The sequence below is a fragment of the Camelina sativa genome, chromosome 9, assembly GCF_030686135.1.
Source record: "Camelina sativa cultivar CO46 ecotype springtype chromosome 9, ASM3068613v1".
In the NCBI taxonomy this organism is placed as follows: Eukaryota; Viridiplantae; Streptophyta; class Magnoliopsida; order Brassicales; family Brassicaceae; genus Camelina; species Camelina sativa.
This window is the reverse complement of record NC_141888.1, coordinates 5,083,419-5,106,364: the sequence shown is the minus strand read 5'-3', so window position 1 is coordinate 5,106,364 and position 22,946 is coordinate 5,083,419. Positions and strand designations below refer to the sequence as shown.

Here is a 22,946-nt window from a genome sequence, read left to right as displayed (position 1 = left end):
GGCCTGTAAAACATTCTAGGTTGATTAAGAATACTTATGAACCGATTACCCCATCCTTAGGAGCTTTCGCATCTTAATTGTTTACTGTTTTTATATCAACCCGACCACCAACCCGATCTGGTACTTGATCACCTGCATCATGTAGTACTTCGAGTTGTTCTTGATTTTTGTTCTTTTTGTTTTCTTACTTTTGTTCACCTTAGGTTGATAGATAAAACCCCCATTATTACTTGGCTTGACTTGCTTGTTTCTGATTGCATCCTATCTGCTAGCATAACAACCATTTGGATTGACAACCCTTTGTACTACAACTGCATAGGGAATTGATACCCTGGGTGAAAATCATGTTATCAACACACAAGCAATTGAGATAACTCTAACCATCAAACAACAATCAGCAAACAAACAACAAACTAGGACAACTGCATCGACCGACACCAAGCCATGCATTGACCGACACTAACTGGGGTTGCATCGACCGACACAAGCTTACATCGACCGACGCAAGACTCGCCTGCATCGACCGACACCAACACTACATCGACCGATGCATACTCGACATTTCACGAAATCCCTAATTGCATAGAACGACACCTCCACATGGCATCGACCAACACTGCCACATGACACCTAATTTTAGACCCTGCAACATGGCCATCATGAGGTACATTCTGTCTCCCACCTGAAACTTAAGATCTCTCCTCCTCCTATCGGCATAACTCCTCTGCTGATCCTGAGCTTCCTTCATGTTCAGCTTGAGAACCTAAAACTTCTCTGAGGTTTCCTGAACAAAACTCGCCCCGTACATGCTCCTCTCCCCCACCTGAGTCCAGCATAACGGTATACGACATGGCCTTCCATACAATGCCTCGTAAGGATCCATCCCAATACTCTCCTGGTAATTGTTGTTATAATCAAACTCTACCAAGTTCAGGTGATCTGCCTAATAGTCACCCCAATCCAACACACACATCCTCAGCAAATCCTCCAACGACTGGATTGTCCTCTCTGATTGATAGAAACTGAGCAGACACCTCAGATCTGGGGTGGCCATTGGGCAGATCACCTGAGCTTGGTAGAGTTTGCTTACAAAAACAGTTACCAGACAAGTATTGGGATGGCTCCTTATGAGGCATTGTATGAGAGGCCATATCGCACACTGTTATGCTGGACGCAGGTGAGGGAGAGGAGCATGTATGGAGCGAATTTTGTTCAGGAGACCTTAGAGAAGATTCGGGTTCTCAAGCTGAACATGAAGGAAACTCAGGACCGGCAGAGGAGTTATGTTGATAGGAGGAGAAAAGATCTTGAGTTTTAGGTGGGAGACAGAGTGTACCTCAATATGGCCATGTTGCGGGGTACGGCCATGTCATTGACAGAGACTATGTTGTGTCTCATATATATGGGCCCGTTCAGAGTGATTGAGCGGGTGGGACCAGTAGCATATAGGCTGGAGTTGCCTGAGGTTATGTGTGTGTTCCAGAAGGTTTTCCATGTGTCTATGTTGCGTAAGTGTCTCAGCAAAGATGATCGGTTGTTGGCTAAGATTCCAGAGGATCTTCAGCCTAACATGACTTTGGAGGCGAGACCAATGAGGGTTCTCGAGAGGAGGATCAAGAAACTTCAGAAGAAGAAGATTCCTTTGATGAGAGTCTTGTGGGACTGTGATGGTGTTGAGGAGTAGACTTGGGATCCATAGGCGAGGATGAAGACAAGGTTTAATAAGTGGTTTGAGAAGCAGGCTGAGACTTGAGCTCGTCTAGCCTGGTCCTAGTTTTAGTCTGTGGCTGGAGCGGGAATGAAGTATTTCAGCTCATCTCTCTTGTTACTTGGTCGCTTAGGGGTGGTTGGTTGTGCGACTAAGTAACAAGATGAGGTGCTGTTTGGGGTACGAGTTTTCGCGAAGCTGGTATTAAAAAGGAAAGTTTCTTGAAATGAAAGTTTTCAAAAGTGGAAAGTTCTAAAAATGGAAAGTCTTATGGGAGTTAGAATTTTTCCATTTTTAGTGGTTGTGGGCCTTGGAGGGGCTTGTGTGGCCTTCGTGACGGACTGTTGAGTCATTGTTTGCCCGTGTGTGGCGGTCTTTTGAGACATTGTGTGGCCTTTGTGGCGGTATGTTTAGCCAATTGTGTGGCCTTTGTGGCGGGCTTTTTAGCTAATTGTGTGGCCTTTGTCACGGGCTGTTTAGCCAATGTTTCCTATTTAGGCGGTCCTTCGGGATGTGTGGTCTTTGTGACGGTCCTTTGGGACGTGTGGCCTGTTTAGGCAATCCTTCGGGATGTATGGTCTTTGTGACGGTCCTTCGGGACAAGTGGTCTTCGTGAAGGTACTTCGGGACAAGTGGTCTTCGTGACGGTCCTTTGGGACAAGTAGTCTTTGTGACGGTCATGTTTAGGACATTTGTTTGGCCTTTGTGGCGGCCCTTGTGGCATGTAAATGATCCTTGTGTGGTCATGAGGTATTCTAGTGAGGGAATATGTGGTTGGTAGGACACGTGTTCTGAATTGTTTGCTCAAAGGACAGATGGTCATTAATGACTCTTGGGGAACTTTAGTTCTCCTAGTACTGCCATATTCTGAGACTTTGTGGCTTGAGAGTATTGTTGGTATATCGACTTCGGATGACGATCCGGGGGCGCTCTATAGAGAGGCAACCCAAGAAACGAAAATTGGACTTCTTTATACATTATGGCATGCGGTCTTAGGCCCGATGAGGAGCCAATATTATGGCAGGCATGTTTCGGCCTGATGAGGAGCCAATAGAAACTCAAGGTTGAGGTCTATGAGTAAAGGAAAGTCGAGAGCAAATAATGCTTGGAACATGAGTTTCTCGCATAGAGGTGACCTTCGTAGATTGGTTGGAGGAGTGGCCATGGAGACGATTGCACGAGAGTCCTCAGCTGATGGTTGTTCGAGATTCGAGGACGAAACTATGTTGGTGGGGAGAATTGTAACATCCACGAACCGGAATCCTGGTTTGGTGGAGAAACGAGTAAGTTAAATGTTGGAATCGGGTTTAAAAGCTGGAACTCGTGAGTTTTGCCGAGTTTGGCCATTTCAGGAGAAAAAAAAAGAGAGAAAGAGTTCTTGGGAGTTTGGTGGTTGTTCTTGCGAGATCTGAAGCTAGGAACATTGTAGGAACGTGCTAGGAGTGTAGATCTATCGTTTTAGGGTCAGAATCTCCTTGGCAAAGGTGAGTGCATGACCATGGCTTATCTAAGCTTGAGATTTCTCTGATTTGCTTGTTTTTATGTATTATTTGGCTTGTTAGAACGTTGTTGAGTCGCAAGGGGCTTTGGGAAGCTTCCTTGTGGCATTGGATTGTGTTTTTGACGGAGATCCGGCGAGGAGTTTTGGGGAAAATGATGCTCGGCATATGCATTGATCCATGCACTCTATGCGTCGGTTGATGCAATGCGAGGACGGCGCGATTTGACTTAGGAGCATCGGTCGATGCCATGTGGAGGTGTCGGTCGATGCAATTAGGGATTTTGTGAAATACCGAGCATGTGTCGGTCAATGCAGTGTTGGTGTCGGTCGATGCAGGCGAGTCTTGCGTCGGTCAATGCAAGCTTGTGTCGGTCGATGCAACCCCGTTTGGTGTTGGTCGATGCATGGGTTGGTTTTGGTCGATGCAGTGGTCCTGGTTTGTTGTTTATTTGTTGATTATTGTTTGATGGTTAGAGTTATCTCAATTGCTTGTGTGTATGGCCCAGTAGATGGGAGGATTGCCTCACTGAGTGTTTATAAAATACTCACGCATCTCATATGTGTTGTGGTGCAGGTAAAGGCAAAGTGTGATCGTGGAATCAATGCGATAAAGAGGAGGATGTTCTAGTGTCTCGTTGTTTGTGGTCTAACTTCTGTTAGGTTGTTAAAGATGAGTTATTATAGCATTGCTAGGCTGCTGGTTTAATGTTTAATGTTGCTGTTAGTTGGTTATTATTGATATTGGTTTATTGGTTTTATTATTTATTGGTTATTTATTTAATGGTATCTTTTGGTTATTTTTCTGTTGTTTGATTTAAATGTGGTTAGGAGGCTAATGGGTGTGAGACCACTAGTTATTATTTATATTAAAAAAGCGGGTCGGGTTGTTTGAGTAGACAAACTAAATCAATGTGTAAGTACAATATTTATATAATGCTAGACATAAATCTTCGACTACTTCCACATATCTGACTATTTTCACATATATGAATAAGAGACATCATATTATTTTAAATTTTTATTTATTTTTATTGTCTAACATAGTTTACCAAAATACAGAGTTCCCAAATTACAACTTCGCAACTTAGATGATGGTAAGGACTTTTATTCTATTTCTCTTATACAATTTTGGATAATGAATCTACATACTATCAATATTTTTTTATTCCTTTTTTTAATATTTTAATTTGATTATGTTTTAGCATTTTTAGATTTTAGTTATATTATTTAGTTAAATTTGATTTTTTTATTAGAAATTCGTGATATTTTAAAATAAGATTTTTCAATTATTTTAAGTTTCGTTTTTATTTTTTAAGTTAAAGATATGTAAGATCTTTATTTATTTATTCCTTTTAAAATAAGTATTTTAAATTTCTTATAGTATTTTTAGATTTATTATTTTAGTTTATATACTATAGCTATAAATTATCTAAGACTCCTATATCATCGTGGTTAGAATTTTTTATTTTTTGAACTTTTTTAATTTCTCAAATTTTAGTGGATTGCTCATAAACTCATTGCGATTTTGTAGATATTTTTTCCTCTATTTTCACCCAAAATATTTTTTGTGTAAATAATTTAGTGGTTAAACAAACTGTCACTACAAATTTTGGTAGTGAAAAGAAATTACGTCAAAGTGAAAGTAAAGAGACAAAAATTGGTTTAATTTGTTCACATATACATTTTACAGGTGGTGATAAAGAGCATATTTTAACAATAAAATATTTCAGGGCATAAGAACACATTATTAGTGGTAAAACCTAAAGTTAAATTGTATGTGGATGCTAATAAAATGACGTTTTGATCGGTTGATTGCATATAAAACATTCTGTGAATAAATTGTTGAACATTTTTGAAATTTGACAATAGTAATATTCGTAATGGTTAATCTTTGAAAAATATTTTGGTGGTCGATAATTTAGCTTTAGTTTATTGTAAGAATTTTTTTAATAATAATTTTAAATATAAAAAATAAATTAGTGTATTAAAATAAAAACTTCTCTCTAACTAAAAATATTTATCTATTTATTTTCAAAAAATATATTTCACTTACAAAAAGCTATTTATATATTTTTAAAAATATTAATTTTATTAACTTATTTTAAAACCCGCACATATTGCGGATCCTAATCTACTACAATATAAGATCCATTATGCAAACCAAAAAAAAAATGGAGATGTTCGTTAATTCATCTAATAATGCATTGTTCAAATGGCCCATGTGATACATTTAGATAATGTATATGTATGCTATTCGTATATGTATTTAGGTGTGCATTAAGATAAACCATCAAAATGCAGTTTTGTTTTACCAACTAGGATTTAACCCGCGATACAGCACGAGACAATATTTTTAATTTAAACAATTTAAAATTTATATTGTATTTTTTTGTTATTTTATTAATGTTTTATTAATTTTAAAAATATAAAATTTTACAGGTATATGATATAAATATTCAAAGTATAGGATTTTTGTAGTGTTTTCTAGGTTTTAACCCATGTGGTATACGTATAGTTTAGTAATACATTTATCTCCTCGTACACATTTAAAAGTGTTAAAAAAAACAATTTCACTTAACTCCCTATATGGGATTAATGCCAACCCGTCTTACCAAAATTAAAATAGGTTTTTGCGTAAAAACAAAATAATCAAAATAAGTTTTTGCGTATAAAAAAATAATCAAAATAATCAACATACCGTGTAACCATGTGTTTTTTGACTGATGGATTTTCATTCTTTCAAATTATTAAAGCAGCATAGTAAGATTCATGTGAATAATAAAAGAGAATAATGGAAATTATGTTTTTGTGTGATTCTTACAGTGCCAAGATCAGCTCCCGGGTTTCCGCAGTGCTGCTTGTGTATTGACGCCACAAGTGAAAGACTTTCACTTGCACCCTCCATGCCGTCTTGTAAGGACGGATATCTCTCAAAAAACCAAATGTTGCAGCCATTTTTTTTTAGATATGAGGTTGTAGGTTTTGGTCATAGATGTTTTGTATAGTTTTTGAAGTTGATATTTATATATCTAAATATGCTTGATGAGGAAGGAGTCTTTTATCGAGACCAATAAAAACAAAATTTAATTGTATTCCGTTTTTAGTTGTTTATATTATTACCAAACAATATTCAGTTTCTAAATAAAATATATATTGAATTAAATATATGTCTTCTTGCTAAAGTTAAATATTTGTGAATATTAGTTTTCTAATCATTCTAAAATTGGATTTTCGGTTTAGGAAATTTAATAATGTTAATATAATTATGGAGATTGTAAACTTTTGTTATGGAAAATATGTTGTATATCATTTAAATTTGAGAGATTCTAGCATCCATAAAAATAGTTTTGGATATTTAATGGGTTAAAACTTTAATGGGTAGAGTTTTTTTTGGAAAAATCGGAATGTATAGATGTTGTTAAGATTTTATGGCAATAAATGTAACAAATGTTGGTTAATTTAAGAAAGTTTAGTATTTGAGTTTCTCTGCAATGTTATTTATGGAATTGTTTTAGGGGTTAATGTTGTAAAAAAAACTAAATAAGTAAAACTTAAAGGGCATAAACCAAAATGAATTTAAAAAATGTTAATATACATCATCTGGATGCATATAGTATCAAAATAACTAAAATGCACATTTTGTTTTGGGTAAGAATATGCATCTACATCCAAATGCATATACTAGTATCAAAATGAACTAACACACACATATCTTCATCTTAGAGGGTTCTATTAGATTGAGTATTTTGGAACTTTTGTGTTTCTATATTAAATTCTCTGTTAATCAAACGATGATTTTGAAATTTCTTCCCAAATCTTATGAACCTGAATATAGAATTTATTTAAAATATAAAATAATATATAATCTCTTATTATTTAATCAATGATTTATAAATAAAGAACATATCATATATGGTGTTATATATTTAGAATTTCACAATTATGGTAGAAAGGAGTTTTGAAAGATATTGCATATACATTTTCAGTTGAAAATATGGTACAAACAAATCACACCTATTAATAATCTTTTCTTATTTTCCATGTAACAATTAAAAGATTTTAGATCGCTAAAGAATCAGAATCTTAAATATCATATGATTAGAGATGTGTACAACATATAAAAACCCACATCGTAATTTAAAAAAAAAATAAAGAGAGATTTTAGAGATCAAACGTAGGAATTTCAGAAGACCAACCATGTGTTGCTTGATACAACATCCTTGGCAACAAGTGTCTGTAAGGATCACTCTCTCTTTTCATTTTTAAGTATGCAAGGCATTGTTCGACCTCAGACTTGACTTGCAAGTAAAGCTCGTGCGCCTTCTCTTTGTCTTTCAGCTCTTTCTCCTTACCTGCCATTATGAGACTATTGAGGTTAGTGATTTGAAGTAGAGAGCATACATATTGATTAAATGTGTACCTGTTGTTTCTATTGGTTTGCCGAAGTAAAAGTAGAACCGCCCTGGAATCTTAGGTATAATTCCTGGTAAATAGATATCTTGGTTCCCCAATTCGCTCTCGTCGCCTTCCCTGACGTTCAAAATCAATGTTCATATGAGTATTACTTGAAGGATTAGGAGAACAATTTATAAATAGTAGTGTGTGATGAAACACCTTAAGTTGCCAGCGATATTTGTTGCCATTTCCATTAAATCCTTCAATATTGGGATTTTTCTTTGATCATTGGAATCCAGGACAATCTGAGATATAAAGTAGAGTTATCATCATTTTGAATACAGAGACACTGCTTTTGCCTCTTGCCAACGTGTGTAAACATGAAAGAAGCGGAATAGAGTAGAGAAAACTTACTTCGCAGATGTCGTCTACTCCAACAACACCAAAAGGAACTATTTTCGCTCCAAACTTAGATGCAACTCTCACAAACTCGGATCGTTCTGGCCAAAACAGCTTGTATTCTTCACCCTGCAAAGTCACTCTGTACATGTAAGCCTCTAAAATAAAAATTTCCAAGAATGCAGAAACTATGAAAAGTTCACAGACTAATATTATCACCTTTCTATGCAAGGCTTCACGGACACCTCCAGGATACAAAAGCACATGAGCCTTTTCACGTAGTAGTTTGTAAATACTGAAATTAGAGACTGGAACTCCACCCATCAACTTGTATTTGTCCAACAACTTCAAGTCGACTAACGAGTCTTGGGGATTCTTGAAAAACATGGGATGTGCCAAACCCCGCAGGTGAATGTTTCTTTCTTTCATGATTTGATTTACCATTGGACTCAAGTCAAATCCCAATAGCATGTGATAGCCAACGTACAGAACAGGTCCCTCTGAAGGTAATCCTTCGAGGCTTCTTACAAGTGTTCCGTCTTCTAGAGTTGACAGCATTACTGGGGAAGTACTATGTACTAGCAATCTGCACTTTTTACTTGATAGTCTGATTTGTTTTGCTAAGTATACAGAAAAAACTAAGATATATATGTCTCAAAGCAATTAGTGAGGCGTTTTACCGGTGATCGTCTACTTGTTGTTTTAACTCATATGTGGTAGGCATAATGTAATCCGTGATGTGATCATGAGCCTTCCCACGGCGATAAAAAGAAGTACACTTGATGATCGTAGCCAGATCTACGCCGTCCTCCTAACATGAGATGTATAAGAGATTGTTGAAGTGTTGGTTAAAAATGATCCAAAGTATTAAATATTTGATGAAGGGAGATCACTAACCAAAAGGGGAAACTGTCCATTGTCATCAAGCTTACGAACAATACATTTTGGCAACGTGCGCGAGTATCTGTCAATGTCTTCCTTGTTCAGTAGCCATTGATCGCGTCCACTGCAATAGTCAACAACCAGAAAACTTATGCTCCAAGCTATTCAGAAATTTATGGTGATCAATGAAACAGAGAAACTTCTTGGACCTCAAAAGTATTAGTGTCTCTGCTCTGACTGGGTATATGTGAGAATTCACAGAAGCAATAGCAGACATAAGCATTTCCAGCTTCCAAAGCAGTGTGTCCTTAGGGAACATCCTACCAAGAGTCTGCAAATATATTTTGATCACATTACTAGATGAACACTATAACTGAAATAGAAAATGTGTCGACGATAAAAGGAAAGCCCCATAGATCATGAGTCTCTAAGAAGGAATACTTACAGGAAGATTAGTTGAAACAGCAATGATATCTCTTAGCATCCCTCCACCCACTCCGCCCATTTGCTGGCCAGAAATATTATTTGACAATGAGTCTAACATTCCAGTCAGCGGATGGCCTACCACATAGCAAAGAAAGATATGTTTGAATTAAGTTGTTGATCTAACTTGAAACTCAATTAGTTGGGTAACTTATGATTCAAGACAGAAAATGATAAGAGAATAAAAGTGTACCTTGCTTAACACTGAATATATCTTCCAATAGTGTTGGAATACCATCTGGTAAAACATTCAGCATTCCCGATAGAGGTTGCGATATGAAGTTGTCGACATGTGTTGCTGCAACAAACAGTGTCTACGATTAGAAAAGATTTGTGGCATTCACCGACTAAGAATCCTACAGGGTACAGACAGAGAGCTTTGTACCTGGATTAACCAAAATTAGAGAAAGATCAATATCGGGATTCCTGGCTGCAACATCTAAAGCAAGACAGGCTCCAATATATTCTCCAACTAAGTATATAGGTCTGTTTGGGAACCGATGGTGCTCCGACTTAACAGTCTTCTCAATAAGCTTCACCAAGTCTGAATACAAAAAGTCTTTAGTTCCAAGTAACTGTATTCTCTGTTAGTTAACCATTTTTTTGTAGTGCTTCTAAGGAGCAATAAAAATATACCTTTAGCAGGAGTACGATCGCTGACTGGAATGTGTAGGCACCATATATCAAAAATCCTACTCAAAGAGAACAACATCAGAAGTGAAGATCCATTACATGTCAATAATTCAAAAACTAAAAGTTCTTGGAAAAACAGAGAACTAATGTGAAATAACGCACTCCCCGAGTTTCTTGTGATGGCGAATGAGCCCTAGTCCAGTTCCATCGATCCCTGCAGGTTACATCCTCAGTCTTGTTAACTTGAATAAGCTAATTAACGTTGCGTGACACACCAAAAATATATTAAAAAAAAAAAGTAAACGTTTCATAGATCCATGGAAATGAAATTAAAGTCCTAAATCCGTAGAAACTATCACAATTTAACCAAACAAATATATATCATATTCCCCTAAAGATCCATTCGTATTATTTTATTTTTGGTAGTGCCGATCAAATATTTTATTACTTGCAATAATAATAATAATAATAAATTAATTGATAATGAGTGGAGATATCATGCACGTATTATATTATATCTACTTCCAAACATTCTAAGAATAAGACTAGTCTGTAGGCCCTTTTGCAAGTTCCCGCACGCCCACCTCGGATTAAACTCAAGACTCCAAGTGGCAGGTCACTTACGTCTATGAGACACGGATCCTCAACCACGACACGCGGGTTGGTATCCATTTAAATCCCAATTATTACCACCACACACTTGGGTAGGTTGGTATGAATTCAAAATCGGAAGGCGAAAAGAGGACAAACCAGGTACAAAGAGGAGCAGAGGAGAGCCTTGAGCTTGAGCGGCACACTCCAAAGGAGAAAACCAACGAGGTGGACCTCCTCCATCTCCCACGAAACCTCTCGCTTCCTCCAAAAAATCGGACAAGCTCTTCCTCAAATCAGGACGGGCCGCCTCCACTTTGGCATACGGATTCTCCACCACCTTTTCCACCGTGGCTCCGTTTTCATCATTATTCTTCCGCCTCCGTTGAACACCCCTAGAAGTAGGAGGAGTCATGGATGTTACTGATTTGACCGAAGTGAGTCGATGCTTCGGGGCTGAGGTCCATTGTTGTCGTAGGTTTGATGAAGATGAGACGGAACAGAGACACAAGGTCGAGCGAAGTACCGTGATTGCCATTTGTGAAAAGCTCTATAGAGAGTTGTACGTAGCGGTTTCCTATTTAGCTTATACTCAAAAATGTGACAAAACTATTCCCAACAAGGCAACAACGAGCCAAGAAAGTGCGCGGTAAATAAATAACTTCAGTATTTCCTTTCTTGTGAAAAAAAAAAAAACATGATTCGACATGTCACATTCGTAATGTCATGTGGTCCTTTATATCATTTAAGAGTCAATATAATTGGTTAATAATTGGATTAACGAAAAAAAATAGGGGATAGAGGAAATGACTGGAAAAATAAAAAATACAAATCCACTAGACCTCACTGGAGAAATTTGTGGATCGGATGTATATATTATTATAAAGAAACAAATTTAGTGATATATATTTCCTAATATATAAGATTGAACAAGGATACAAATCCAACTAGGGCCTGAATGATCAGGAAATGCTTAGAGTATCATTGTGGACCTATGTTATCACTATCTACATCTTAAAAAATGCATGAAAAATAAGAAAGAGATCATTGTTTGTAATTCCGGAAATTATAAGATAATTATTAGAGACAATCCGGCTAGTCACATATTCTTATATGACTCAAAGTTCCAAATCTGTAAACTGATTGGAATAATTAGACCTAAAATATTAACATAGTGAACATCACAATTGTACCAGCCGACATCAATCCAAGCACTGTACTTGATCTAAATTATTATGCTTCAAACACTTCTGTCAAACAACTAGTACCGACTGTACTACCCGTAGCTATCTTTTTATCCGTGTAAGTTGAGATTTTTTTAGTATATATAAATAAATAGAAAAATCTTTTATTCTAAAAAATGGATATATTTTTCTTTTTATTGTCGAAAAAAGAATATATCCATTTTGATAATAAAAGTTTTTTTATTTATTTCTAGGGAAATTGCAATCTGTACCATCCGAAAACTTGATAATTAACTGACACAAAATAGACACTGTAGCATTGCACTGTGTATTTATTCTTCACATTTTTGCCCCTACTACTCGTGCATGTGCTGATATATTAGATATATGAAAATATTTTATTTTACTTCTTAGATACGGGCTGTCAGAAGACTTAAGTCTTTTTTTAGATATGTTGGAGATTGTGTTCGTACACCCTTCGTTATTTACAAGAAAAAAACAATAAACGTCGCTTGTAGTCCCAAAACTCCAATCGTCGTCTTCTTTCCTTACATAACGAAGAGGATTATCCAATTTAACCTAAAAACACCCATTATAGTCCTTATCTTACTATCGATTAGAAACCGGCGTTGGAGAGACCAGTTGACGAGACGCCGGAACAATACAATCCCATTTTTTTTGGTAAGTAAAGCTTTCGGATTCAATCTTTCTGTGTCTAACAAGTTGGCGTTTCTAATCCGACATTTTTTTTTCCTTTTTCGTAGATGGAAACTGTCGAATTACCGGATCAGTTGATTGCGCATGGAGAAGAACCATTGGGGGAAAGGGCTAATGTTTACTTCAAGTTCAAAACCCTCTTCGCTATCATAGATGCAATGGATCAGGAAGAGATACAAACAATAAGAGAATCCCCCCTCGGATGTCTGTTCGATTTCCCCAACAGACCAAGTTGGTCGGCAACTTTTGGATTGTTTCCATTGGGGAGACAGTTGTCCGTATCCAAATTAAACGAGATCTGGGTTGTTTTTGCGGGCACTCCTATTCGTTTCTCCCTGCGTGAGTTTAAACTTGTTATCGGCTTGCGATGCGGTAAGTTTCTACCGTTCAGAAGAAAAAGAGGAAAGGTACCGCCGGAAAACAAATCCCATTTTACAGCACCCTCTTTGGTCTTGAGGATGATGTCACTGCTGATAGAGTTATATACATGCTCAAGAAGAAAACAGTCACGGACACTGATATGAGGCTTCGATTTGCATACCTCGCACTTGTCGATGGTTTCTTGCTGCCTACATCGCACCATCCGAAGATTGTTAAAGAACATGCTGAAATGTCACAGAACCTCGAAGGATTTACTTCATATCCGTGGGGGAGGAAGTCGTTCGAGATGATGATGACATCGATCAAAGAGAGAGACATACTTCAGCTTGCAACGACGTCTGTGTCTGTTCAGGGTCTACTATATGCTCTCCAGCTTGTTGTCTTGCAAGCAGCGCCTTCGATCCAAGAGGGGTCTGCAGTAGAGGATTCAGTGTTTTCGGAATCAGAGGAAGAGGATGAACACCCTAGACGTCAGGCTGTACCCTTCATGCTTGGGAACGCCAAAGAAATCGATACAAAATGCGTGGTTAGTTTGCATCCACCATTGTATATGTAGTCTTTTCTATTAATTTTTTGATGATTAGCTCTCAGATGTTGGATTAGCGGGTGTCCATCGCCAACACATACTAACGGATGGTTTATATGCTAACTGTATATAAACATAGCGTTAGCGGATAACAATTAAATTGGTAGTTCTTATAAGTAGTTAGTTTTCCATCTTTTCCCTTTGTCTCAGAAACCCCATTGTTGGCTTGATCGGGTCTTAAACATTTAGATAATTATATGATCCGACGGTTATATTTTTTGCAGCATTGTTTGGTAACTATAGTATCGTGTCTAACTAACTCAATATAAGGTAGTTACCGGATAATAGTCTCTACCATTTCTCCTTACCAAAAATGTTGACTGCCAACTTCGTAGTCTCTGCTATTTTTGTGAGCTGATAACAAACATGTTTGTTATCATTATTCTTAGCTGCTAACGTACTCTATGTATATGTGTGTTTACCAGGCTCATGTGGATCCCATTATCTTACCCGAGGCTGTAGTGGATGCTGGTTGGGAAGATTTGTCATGGTCTGATGATGAAGAAGATCCCAAGGTTGATAATATGGTGAGGCTGGTTGAAGAAGGATACAAATTCACTAATGATATGTTCCGGGGAGGCTGCATTCCTGCGGACGTTGAGATCGCCCCCAAAAAAAATAGGAAGGGGATGAGGGGCAAAGCACCGCGTGCCCGGAGAGGGGTTCAGCATGGGAGAGGTGTTCCTTTGAATCCGCAAAATCAGCCGGCATCCAACAACGCAGACGCCTCACAGCCAGGGAATGTTGATATTAACTCGATATCTCGGCTACTTGACGAGAAGCTTGCGGCCTCACAGCCAGGGAATGTAGACATTAACTCGATATCTCGGTCACTCGACGAGAAGCTTGCGAGGATGGATGGCAGAATAATCGACGGTGTTATTGGCTGGTTAAAAAAAAATGCAACCATTGCTGCAGATGATGGGGAAGATGAGGTAAACAAAGAGTCGAGGATGCCTCAATCTGGTGTTGATGCGTCTGAAGATAACGGCAATGCTGAGGATGTCGGGTTCCGGCCCCCCCCACGGTGGGCATCACGCCAAACAACAACGTGAACAATTCTGTAGCAGAATTTGAGTTGGCGTATGACTCCGTTAACACGTCTGTTGCTGAGGTAGCTGCTTATTATAGTCAGGCGGAGCATCCTGGGGACCAAGGTGGCAGCAGCAGACCCGTTTCACTGGTAACGTCCTTTTTTCTGTGTGTTATTTTTGGTCTTCTTTTCTGTTCCTGATGCTGTTTCTTATTTTGGCTATGATGTGTAGAGGGATGATGTTGCCGTAACCGCTGCGTCTTGCCCGGTATCTCCTGAAGCCGGTTTGGTACGTATTGCTCAAACAAACAAAACCTATTAACCTAAGTATCTGATAAATAAGAAGTTAACTCGGTAACTGATAAATAAGCAAATTTGAATTTAAGCTTAACCTGACAAACAAAAAACTATATAACCTAAGTAACTGATAAATAATAAGTTGCATATGTAACTGATTTGCTAACAAAGACGATCTTTTACCCAGGACGGCGCTGTCCCTGGTGCCCAGGAGGACGTTGACTAGGTATGTAATATTATTTAACTTTGTATATGGACGAGGTGATACATTCTGATAACTTATATTTTTTGTATATTAGGTTGAGTCTGTGGACGGACCCGACGGTGCGGTTAGTTTTCTCTACTTCTTCCAAGCTATAGGCTTGTATTTTCAGTTCTATATTATCACTATCTTGTTTGTTAGATAAAGTTTACATATATTTGTTACATGATAACTATCTGATAACTTATTTTCTTTGTATCTTAGGATTCAGACGCATCTGTAGACGACCTCAACGGCGTGGTTAGTTTTCTTTTATTCTTCCTAGCTATAGACTTGTATTCCTCCTAGCTATAGATTAAGTTTAGATATATTTGTTACATGATAACTAGCTGATAACTTATTTTTTTGTATATTAGGTTGATTCAGACGCAACTGTAGACGACCTCAACGGCGTGGTTAGTTTTCTTTGTTATATATCTATTCCTCCTAGCTATAGATAAAGTTTATATATATTTGTTATATGATAACTAGCTGATAACTTATATTTTTGTATTTTTAGGTTGATTCAGACGCAACTGTAGACGACATCAATGGCGTGGTTAGTTTTCTTTCATTCCTCCTAGCTATAGACTTGTATTTTTGTTCTATATTACCCCGACCTTGTTTATTACGCCATTGAAACAAATTTTAGAAAGCTTTGTTAGATGACGACTATCTTGGTTAATGTGTGAAACTGCATGTTATCTGATAGAAGTATAAGTATCTCATACCCCCTCTAATTTGTGCAGTTGGGTGACTGCGAGTCCTTACCTGAGTGCCCAAACCCGCAGGTACGACGCTATCAATATCGTTTGTTACCATACCGAACTGCATTTTACCGGATATAGGAAATATATATCTGTTAATTGTTAACTTTAGTTATAGCTTGGAATATGCAATCCTTGAATACATGATATATTATAAACAGCCTTAGCTGAACTCATTTGTTTCTGGACCAGGTTGGATCTGACATCTTACAAGACGGTCAACATGACGAGGTGGACGCCAATTTGTTTAAGCTAGTTGTTCATAAATATAGAGTTACCGCAGTATATTTTAATATAGTTGTTATATCTGATATTGAATACCATTACTATTGTATTCAAACCATTAGTTGCGATTGTAGAACTAATGCCTTAACCTTTATCATTGGTATTAGGTTTTTCCGGATGCACCTACACATGACAGCCAACATGAAGTGGTTGGTGTTGTGGCTGGCGGCGTGGCTGACACGGATGATGGTATAGCTGATGTAAGTTTATAGTCCATACATTACTTGATATTTCGTATTAAAGCGCGTATGCTATTTATCTGATAATTCCTGTAAACCTCGTGACTTTACACAAATAAAACGTTGTAGGCCCAAGCCTCACCCGTTATGGATGGGAAGGAAAAAAATGCAGAGGGTGTGAAAGAGGGCGTTGTATGTGTACAGCCGGTGGGGGTTCAGAGGACAAAGCGGATTAGGACGATGTCGACCAGGCTGGACACGCGCTATCATTTTGACAAGAAAACCAAGTACCTGGTAGGCCATCCCTCGCCAAACTTGCCGGAGGCCGCTACATTGCCGGACCCAGAGGAACGTTTCCAAAATTCTATGAAGAAGCTGAATGCGACAAGGTTTGACCTGTAACTATTTACTTACTTTTCAAAGATTTCTTGTTTCATGTAGCTGCTAATTATATTCTTAAAAATTATTTTGCCTTCCATCATAACTCTTTCAGTTCTATATGCCTTGGTGGAGATTTCTATATCGGGACTAAATAAATCACGGAGTTAATTGTTAGGAAGAAACCGATGGTGCAGAAGGTAATGTTTAATTTATTCGTGTCTTTGCTTTTGAAGAATTTTAGCGCCATGTGTATTAACTTGATAATATGTCTCTTATCAGATAATGGACGGTCTTATCAAGTTCAGCCGCCATCTGTTGAGGGTTGACGAGGTTGACGGTGCGAAGCTCCGGGTGGACGTCCTTGACTCGAAGTTTGTATCCAGCCTGTCGAGACTTTATCCAAAGTTTTGCAAGTGTAAAAATACTGAGGATTTCAACTTTCCAAAACCATTACTTGAGGCGGTGGTAGGTCATGGTGATTCTGAGCGTGTAGAGCTGTTTGCACAAGCTGATTATCTCTACATGCCGTTCAATTTTAACAAAACTCATTGGGTGGCACTGTGTGTTGATCTACAATGCCGTAAAATAATTGTCCTTGATCCCAACGTCCAAATCCGGAACGATTCAGCTATCATTGGTGAACTCCAACCTCTAGCGGTAATGCTTCCTTTCCTATTCAAACAGGCCGAATTGGACTCGAGTATGGCGCAGGTACCTATTACCTCATATGCAGTAGAAAGGCCCAATGTCATCCCTCAGGCAATCTCACCAAACGACGCTGGGATCCTTTCTATCTTTTTCATCCATGCCCATGCTGCAGGCAGTATTGAAGAATGTGTTGCATTTGATGTTGGGAACATGGAAACCGAGACCAAGAAACTCGTATCTGCCATCATTCTATTCGGCATTCAGTAGTTTTACTATTATCTTTATTAGTTTACTTTGGTATCAAGATTTTTTACTGGTTAACTTTAGTCTTATCAAGAATTTAAAGATTTAACTCCGTTATGTACTAAACCTTTTTCCTCTATTTCTCAAACACTTTGCATATTATCATACCTGTTTCAAATCTCCCTTTTTCTTTAATTTATCCAATATTACTATGGTACATATGTTAGCCTGTAATTTTGTGTTAGTTTGCTTACATTATGATAACATTTTGTGCTAGTTACATTGTGATAACATTTTGTGCTGTAATTTCTTTTCTTTAATCAATATTACTATGGTACATATATGTTACGCTGTATTTTTGTTTTAGTTTGATAACATTTGATATCACATTTGAAAGAATTGTTATCAGTTTAACGCCCGTATATGCATCTTTCATATCACACTGTTAACTGATAACAATTCTACAATGGTCGCGCCATAAAGTAGTACATACCATATGAGTTATCGAATACTTTTATTGATCCGATAAATAACTACTTAGCAGCTATATATTTGACTTCTCTTTACTTTTAGCACTCTCCATATGTTAACTCTTCATACGCTAACTGGCTTAACAGTTGATATCATTCTTACCATTTGGTGTACCCAACAAGAAAATCACTAATTAAGCATGCTTATATTCATTTAGGTGCCATGGTCATTACATTGTTTTTTTGACACATGGATGAGGCTGCCCTCTTCTTGATAATTATACATTTGCAGTTAGAGTTACGATATATACAGTAAAATTTGTCTCTAACGCTAGCCGGCTCCCTTATGGACTGTTGCAGTTGGATTTCTTCTGTCAACATCTGAAAATGAAATCTACCTGCTCCCCCGCTCACTTTGACGTACTAGGACCATGGATTATTCATCATGCTTCTTCACTGCCAAAAAACATTCGCCTTTTGTAAGACTTACAGCTCCTGCATAAAACGTTACTAATATTAGAACAATGTGAATTAACGACACGGGTGTCAAGGGTGACTACAATGGTTACCGGTAAAGGATTGCGGCAAGTCGCACGGTTATGCCCCAGTGTACGGCATCGTGTGCACCGCTTGCGTGAAGTCCGCTGCAAATATTGTCGTTATCAAGGTTAGAGATCCGTTAGAAAATTGAAAAGTTATTTACTATCTTTTAACTTACCTTGAACTCACCCTTTGAAAATATATGTGACTTGCGCGGGCGTCCTGGTGGTCTTCGAACAAATGGTGGACCAAGCTTCCCGCCCCCAACATCTCCGGGTGAAGGTGTTAGGTTACCAATATCAGGCACTGGCATTATGAGGGCTTTGTATGCCAAACGGAGATTTGGGACTGTGTGCTTAACCCCCACCAAAGTGTCAACTCTCACCCCTGCGTGAATAGCTGCAGCAATTGCATGACTGCAGGGGATCGTTAATAGCTGAAATTCCCTGCAAGTGCATGTCCTCTCCCACAAATGAACTGCGTATGCTGATTCGTCTTTACCCCTCACCTCATAGATGCCGTCATCTATTTTGTAAACCATATAACCTGATCCCTTTTCAAAGTTCTCAATTACCATTTCATTTACCTTGGGGGGCAATATGTTCTCCTCTTGTTGTGCTGCTTCACGCCGAATGGCAAACCAAGTTACTAATGTGGTTCAGATGGTCTCAAGGATCGAAATAACGGGGTAATCACGTGCCATAGTCAACACATTGTTTAAGGATTCAGCTATGTTGCTTGTCATTACGTTGAAACGTTCCCCCACGAAGTGTGATCGCGTCCAGTGCTCGAAACCGATGCCAGTTAGGTAGTCTGCACATTTGCTGTTCATTGCGATCTTTGCAAAGAGTTTGTTGAAATCAGCTAGTCTGTAAGCTCTCGCTGCGCTCGACACCAATGCGCCCAAAGCCTCTGACTTGAAAATCACAATGATGTTCCTCTTTAGGTGGACCACGCACGCCGCATGCGATGACATTGGATACACCTGTCAAGATAGCGACGTAAAAAACATGTTGCACAATAAAAATATTGAGAACAGCTACCAATTATGATAGCATCATATGTAACATCATATTTGTTAAGATCACTATATTATTTTAATCATATGACATAGGTGGACATGCCACTGCGACGAATTTATGCATTAACATTTTAGTATTTTCAGGATTAGAACTGATACATAGGTTATCTAATAACACCATTACTGTTTAACTCTAATATTAGTACCATGATCAGAATGTATCTTACGTATACTTGTGTATATTGAAGAGTGCCTGTCCGACACAAATACCAGGTCTGCTTCGTCTGGCACGACGTCCGTTAGCTTCTGTAAGAACCACGTCCACGCGTCATCGTTCTCACTGTTAACTATTGCAAACGCAAGAGGGAACACCTGAAAATTTGCATCCTGAGCGCTTGCAGCAATGAGACAGCCTCCATATCTGCCTCGTAGGTGCGTACCGTCTATGACGATTACCTTTCTCATGTATGCGTATCCTTGGATTGATGCGTGCAGTGAGAGGAAGAGATACTTAAACCGATCAACTTCATTGCTATCTAATTCCGTTTCGAGGGCAACTCTTGAGTTTGGATTTGTCTGTAAGAGAAGCTTGAAATATGGCTGAACCAATGCAAAGCTTCCTATGGCTGATCCCATGGCATTGTCCATCGCTATTTCCCTCGCTCTACATGCCTTCCAATAAGACACGTTTAGGCTGAACTCTTGACAAAGTATGTGACGGAGTTCATTTGGCCGTGGTCCCCTACCAACGCCAGCATACCGTGTCTTCATCAGACTTCCAATAACCGCAGTTGTTGCTTGTTTGTGGAAGTCTCCTCTTGCATCGACACTGCAAGTGTGTTGTAGAGTAATGCTTCTAATCTCAAATCGATCACTATCATCCATTTTATGCGCAAACACTCGCCATGGACAGGTGTGACTTACACAGACAGCCAACGCTTTCATCGTCCACAATTTCAAAGTGATAAAATGGAATTTCTGACGTATTGCGTGGATAGCCATTTTGATGGTACAGTCTTCCTTGTTTTTGAAAATCCTACCCACGAATATCTCGTCTCCTTCGTAATCAGCGTCTTTTAGAGCCCTGTTTAGCAGATCTACACATTACCCACAACACATATATATTATCTGTTAGTACGAATGATATCGAGTAACAACTTTAGCAATTAAAAACGAAGTTTGCAGATTATGATTTATCAATGTTATTATGTGTTAGTACGCATGATATCGGGTAACTAGTATACAAATTAATAATATATCCGTGGTGATATTGATTTTCCTACCTTCTTCACCGGGATCATCAAAATATGGGGGTGCGTCACTGTCACGCAACACAGTCGGTACTGGAGTGTCTCTAATTGCCACCAGAGACCTGCTACTGTTCCCGAACTCACAACTCGGAACTACGCTTATACCCATGCGGCCACCGGTCACACACTCATTGGCATTCCCAAGTAAGGCACCATGTATAGCAGACGCAGGGGCTATACCGAGGTGTACCCCCCCCCCCCCACACCAAGGGAATTGTCTGCCATCGTTTCATCACCTGTTTTGAGATAACTTTGTTAGTAAGATTCACAGGTTTTGGAAGTGTAATTCAGAATATTCGCGGGACATGCATTACCTGTGTCGTCGTCCAGCTCCTCAGATGAGAATGTTTCGCTTGTAGGTTGCATGGTCGGCGTCGTTGGTGTAGCATCTGTAGAGCTTGTCGATGACACTGACAGGATAACTGGCGGGTTAGCAGCTACTACAACACCACCTGATAGGCTTAGACGTAAGCGGTCATCTTCAGATGTAGAAGGTTGCACCGGGACTCCAAATTGCAGCGCCCTTGCCGTCCTATTTCTAGCTGCTGTCTGTTCAACTGTCCCCAATGGTACACCGTCAACACTGAACTGCGGAGCGTTTATTTCTCTCCACATCTCCGACTGGTAGTGCTTGCGAAATGCCTCGAAATCCACAGTATCATTGGGATCATATCCAACCATCTTCTCTTTTCCCTTTGATTTGGCGCCCATTCCAGATCCTCCAATTCCTTCGGCGGTATGACCGGTAGCAGATGCATGTGGTTGCTCCGTGATTATCCGTATCCCTTGGTAAGGAGGGACGGACGGCTGTCCAAATCCATAGTGTGACTCTCCGCTGTTTAGGTTAACATCCGTAGACCTTGTTGTCGTACCACCAGAAGTTGTGTTACCTAAACCGTTACGCGTTAACATATTAAGTAACGCGGTGTCCCATACTGCTCTGGCTTCTGCGGTATTCCAATACATATCCGATATCTCTCTTGCCGTATATGGCCCCACGTCTAACGGGTTCCGGTTAGTCGGGTCATCTTTTTTCTTTCCTGCTTTGATAACCTTCATGCGTAGATGTACTTCCTCCAGATCTGCTCGTATCGACATGAATAGAGTCGTGTCTTCATCATTCTGGATCTGTATTGGGTTGGCACGTTTCTAGTCAGGCCCCATCATCCATTGCGGCCACTGGTACGTCAACTCGATCTTGTCCTCTGCCCGTAGATCCATTCGTTCTTTAACAGAACTGACAACCTTTTCAAATCCGTCGGTTTCGCGGAGCCGGACAGCTAAGTAGTAACCTTCGGGAGTGGCTATGTGCTCGTAATTGCCATGCCCATCTCTCTTCCACTCCCCTTGAACCAGTCGTACAATCATCGTCAGCAGTCACCTGTAACAGCATATTTGGAGTAAACTAGTTATCGACGATCTTTCATAGTTATATGTTACCATATTTAATTGCAATAAAGGTGTACACGACAAAAACATAGATTTCTCGCAGTAAATACCCACCTTACACTTCAATTCTCTGGGTGTTTATCTTCACCAACCTCGCAATATCCTCTGTGTCTTACCCTTCCACTTTATTTTAGTACCCAAACAGCTATGGCGGTAATAAATAGCCAGCCGGATACTTATGGTATCCCAACAAAGAAAATAATATCTACTACAATCATTTTTTTTTAACAAAATCTTGCTCCTCCCTATGTGCCAGACGGCGGAAGATTCACTTGCTCGATGCATTAAATGCTCCACTATCTGCAACATTAGATTTTAGAGATTTTATTAGATATCGAGTAAAATATTGTTTTAGATATTGTTTATGCTTCTATAGGGTCGACACAATATCAATTAGGTATGTAGGGGGTTTACGGTAAAAAAAACAAAACGTGTCAAAATAAAACTAATATTTAGATTATGGATTGTACAGACTTAATTCTTTTCTTATCGGAGGCTACAGATTAATTTAACCCTTATTTCTATATATAACAAAATTGGATATCTTCCATACATATATTTATTAGCATAGGACGTTTGCAGACGGCGCTAATTATTGTAAAACAAATAATGATCGGGTTAA

General features: G+C 38.7%; 2 protein-coding genes and 1 pseudogene across 5 annotated transcripts; 1 reads left to right on the top strand and 2 right to left on the bottom strand.

Moving 5' to 3' along the window:
• Positions 1 to 7,224: 7,224 nt before the first annotated feature.
• LOC104710495 (phytyl ester synthase 2, chloroplastic-like) lies at positions 7,225 to 11,483 on the bottom strand. Of its 4 annotated transcripts, none has more exons than XR_015565547.1 (14): positions 10,752 to 11,377; positions 10,164 to 10,215; positions 10,005 to 10,060; positions 9,754 to 9,912; positions 9,562 to 9,666; positions 9,331 to 9,446; positions 9,095 to 9,216; positions 8,901 to 9,009; positions 8,684 to 8,814; positions 8,223 to 8,594; positions 8,019 to 8,132; positions 7,824 to 7,909; positions 7,630 to 7,739; positions 7,225 to 7,561 (listed from the first exon to the last, which is right to left on the bottom strand). XR_015565547.1 is itself a non-coding variant. In XM_010427107.3 (14 exons), the coding sequence occupies exons 1-14, from the start codon at positions 11,128 to 11,130 to the stop codon at positions 7,371 to 7,373; spliced, it is 2,097 nt and encodes a 698-aa protein (XP_010425409.1). In that variant the 5' UTR covers positions 11,131 to 11,483; the 3' UTR covers positions 7,225 to 7,370. The 4 variants fall into 4 exon arrangements, 3 of the variants coding, with proteins under 3 accessions (XP_010425409.1, XP_087320320.1, XP_087320321.1); XM_010427107.3 differs by having other exon boundaries at positions 8,223 to 8,589; positions 10,752 to 11,483; XM_087464194.1 differs by having other exon boundaries at positions 8,223 to 8,610.
• Positions 11,484 to 12,540: 1,057 nt separating this feature from the next.
• On the top strand, positions 12,541 to 17,558 carry LOC147937741 (uncharacterized). Its single transcript, XM_087465241.1, has 14 exons — positions 12,541 to 13,400; positions 13,886 to 14,450; positions 14,528 to 14,643; positions 14,726 to 14,782; positions 15,090 to 15,119; positions 15,257 to 15,292; positions 15,409 to 15,447; positions 15,552 to 15,590; positions 15,781 to 15,822; positions 15,991 to 16,080; positions 16,191 to 16,283; positions 16,392 to 16,651; positions 16,819 to 16,840; positions 16,923 to 17,558. The coding sequence occupies exons 1-14, from the start codon at positions 12,981 to 12,983 to the stop codon at positions 17,556 to 17,558; spliced, it is 2,445 nt and encodes an 814-aa protein (XP_087321367.1). The 5' UTR covers positions 12,541 to 12,980.
• Positions 17,559 to 18,447: 889 nt separating this feature from the next.
• LOC104715015 (uncharacterized) lies at positions 18,448 to 21,973 on the bottom strand (annotated as a pseudogene).
• Between the last annotated feature and the right edge of the window lie 973 nt (positions 21,974 to 22,946).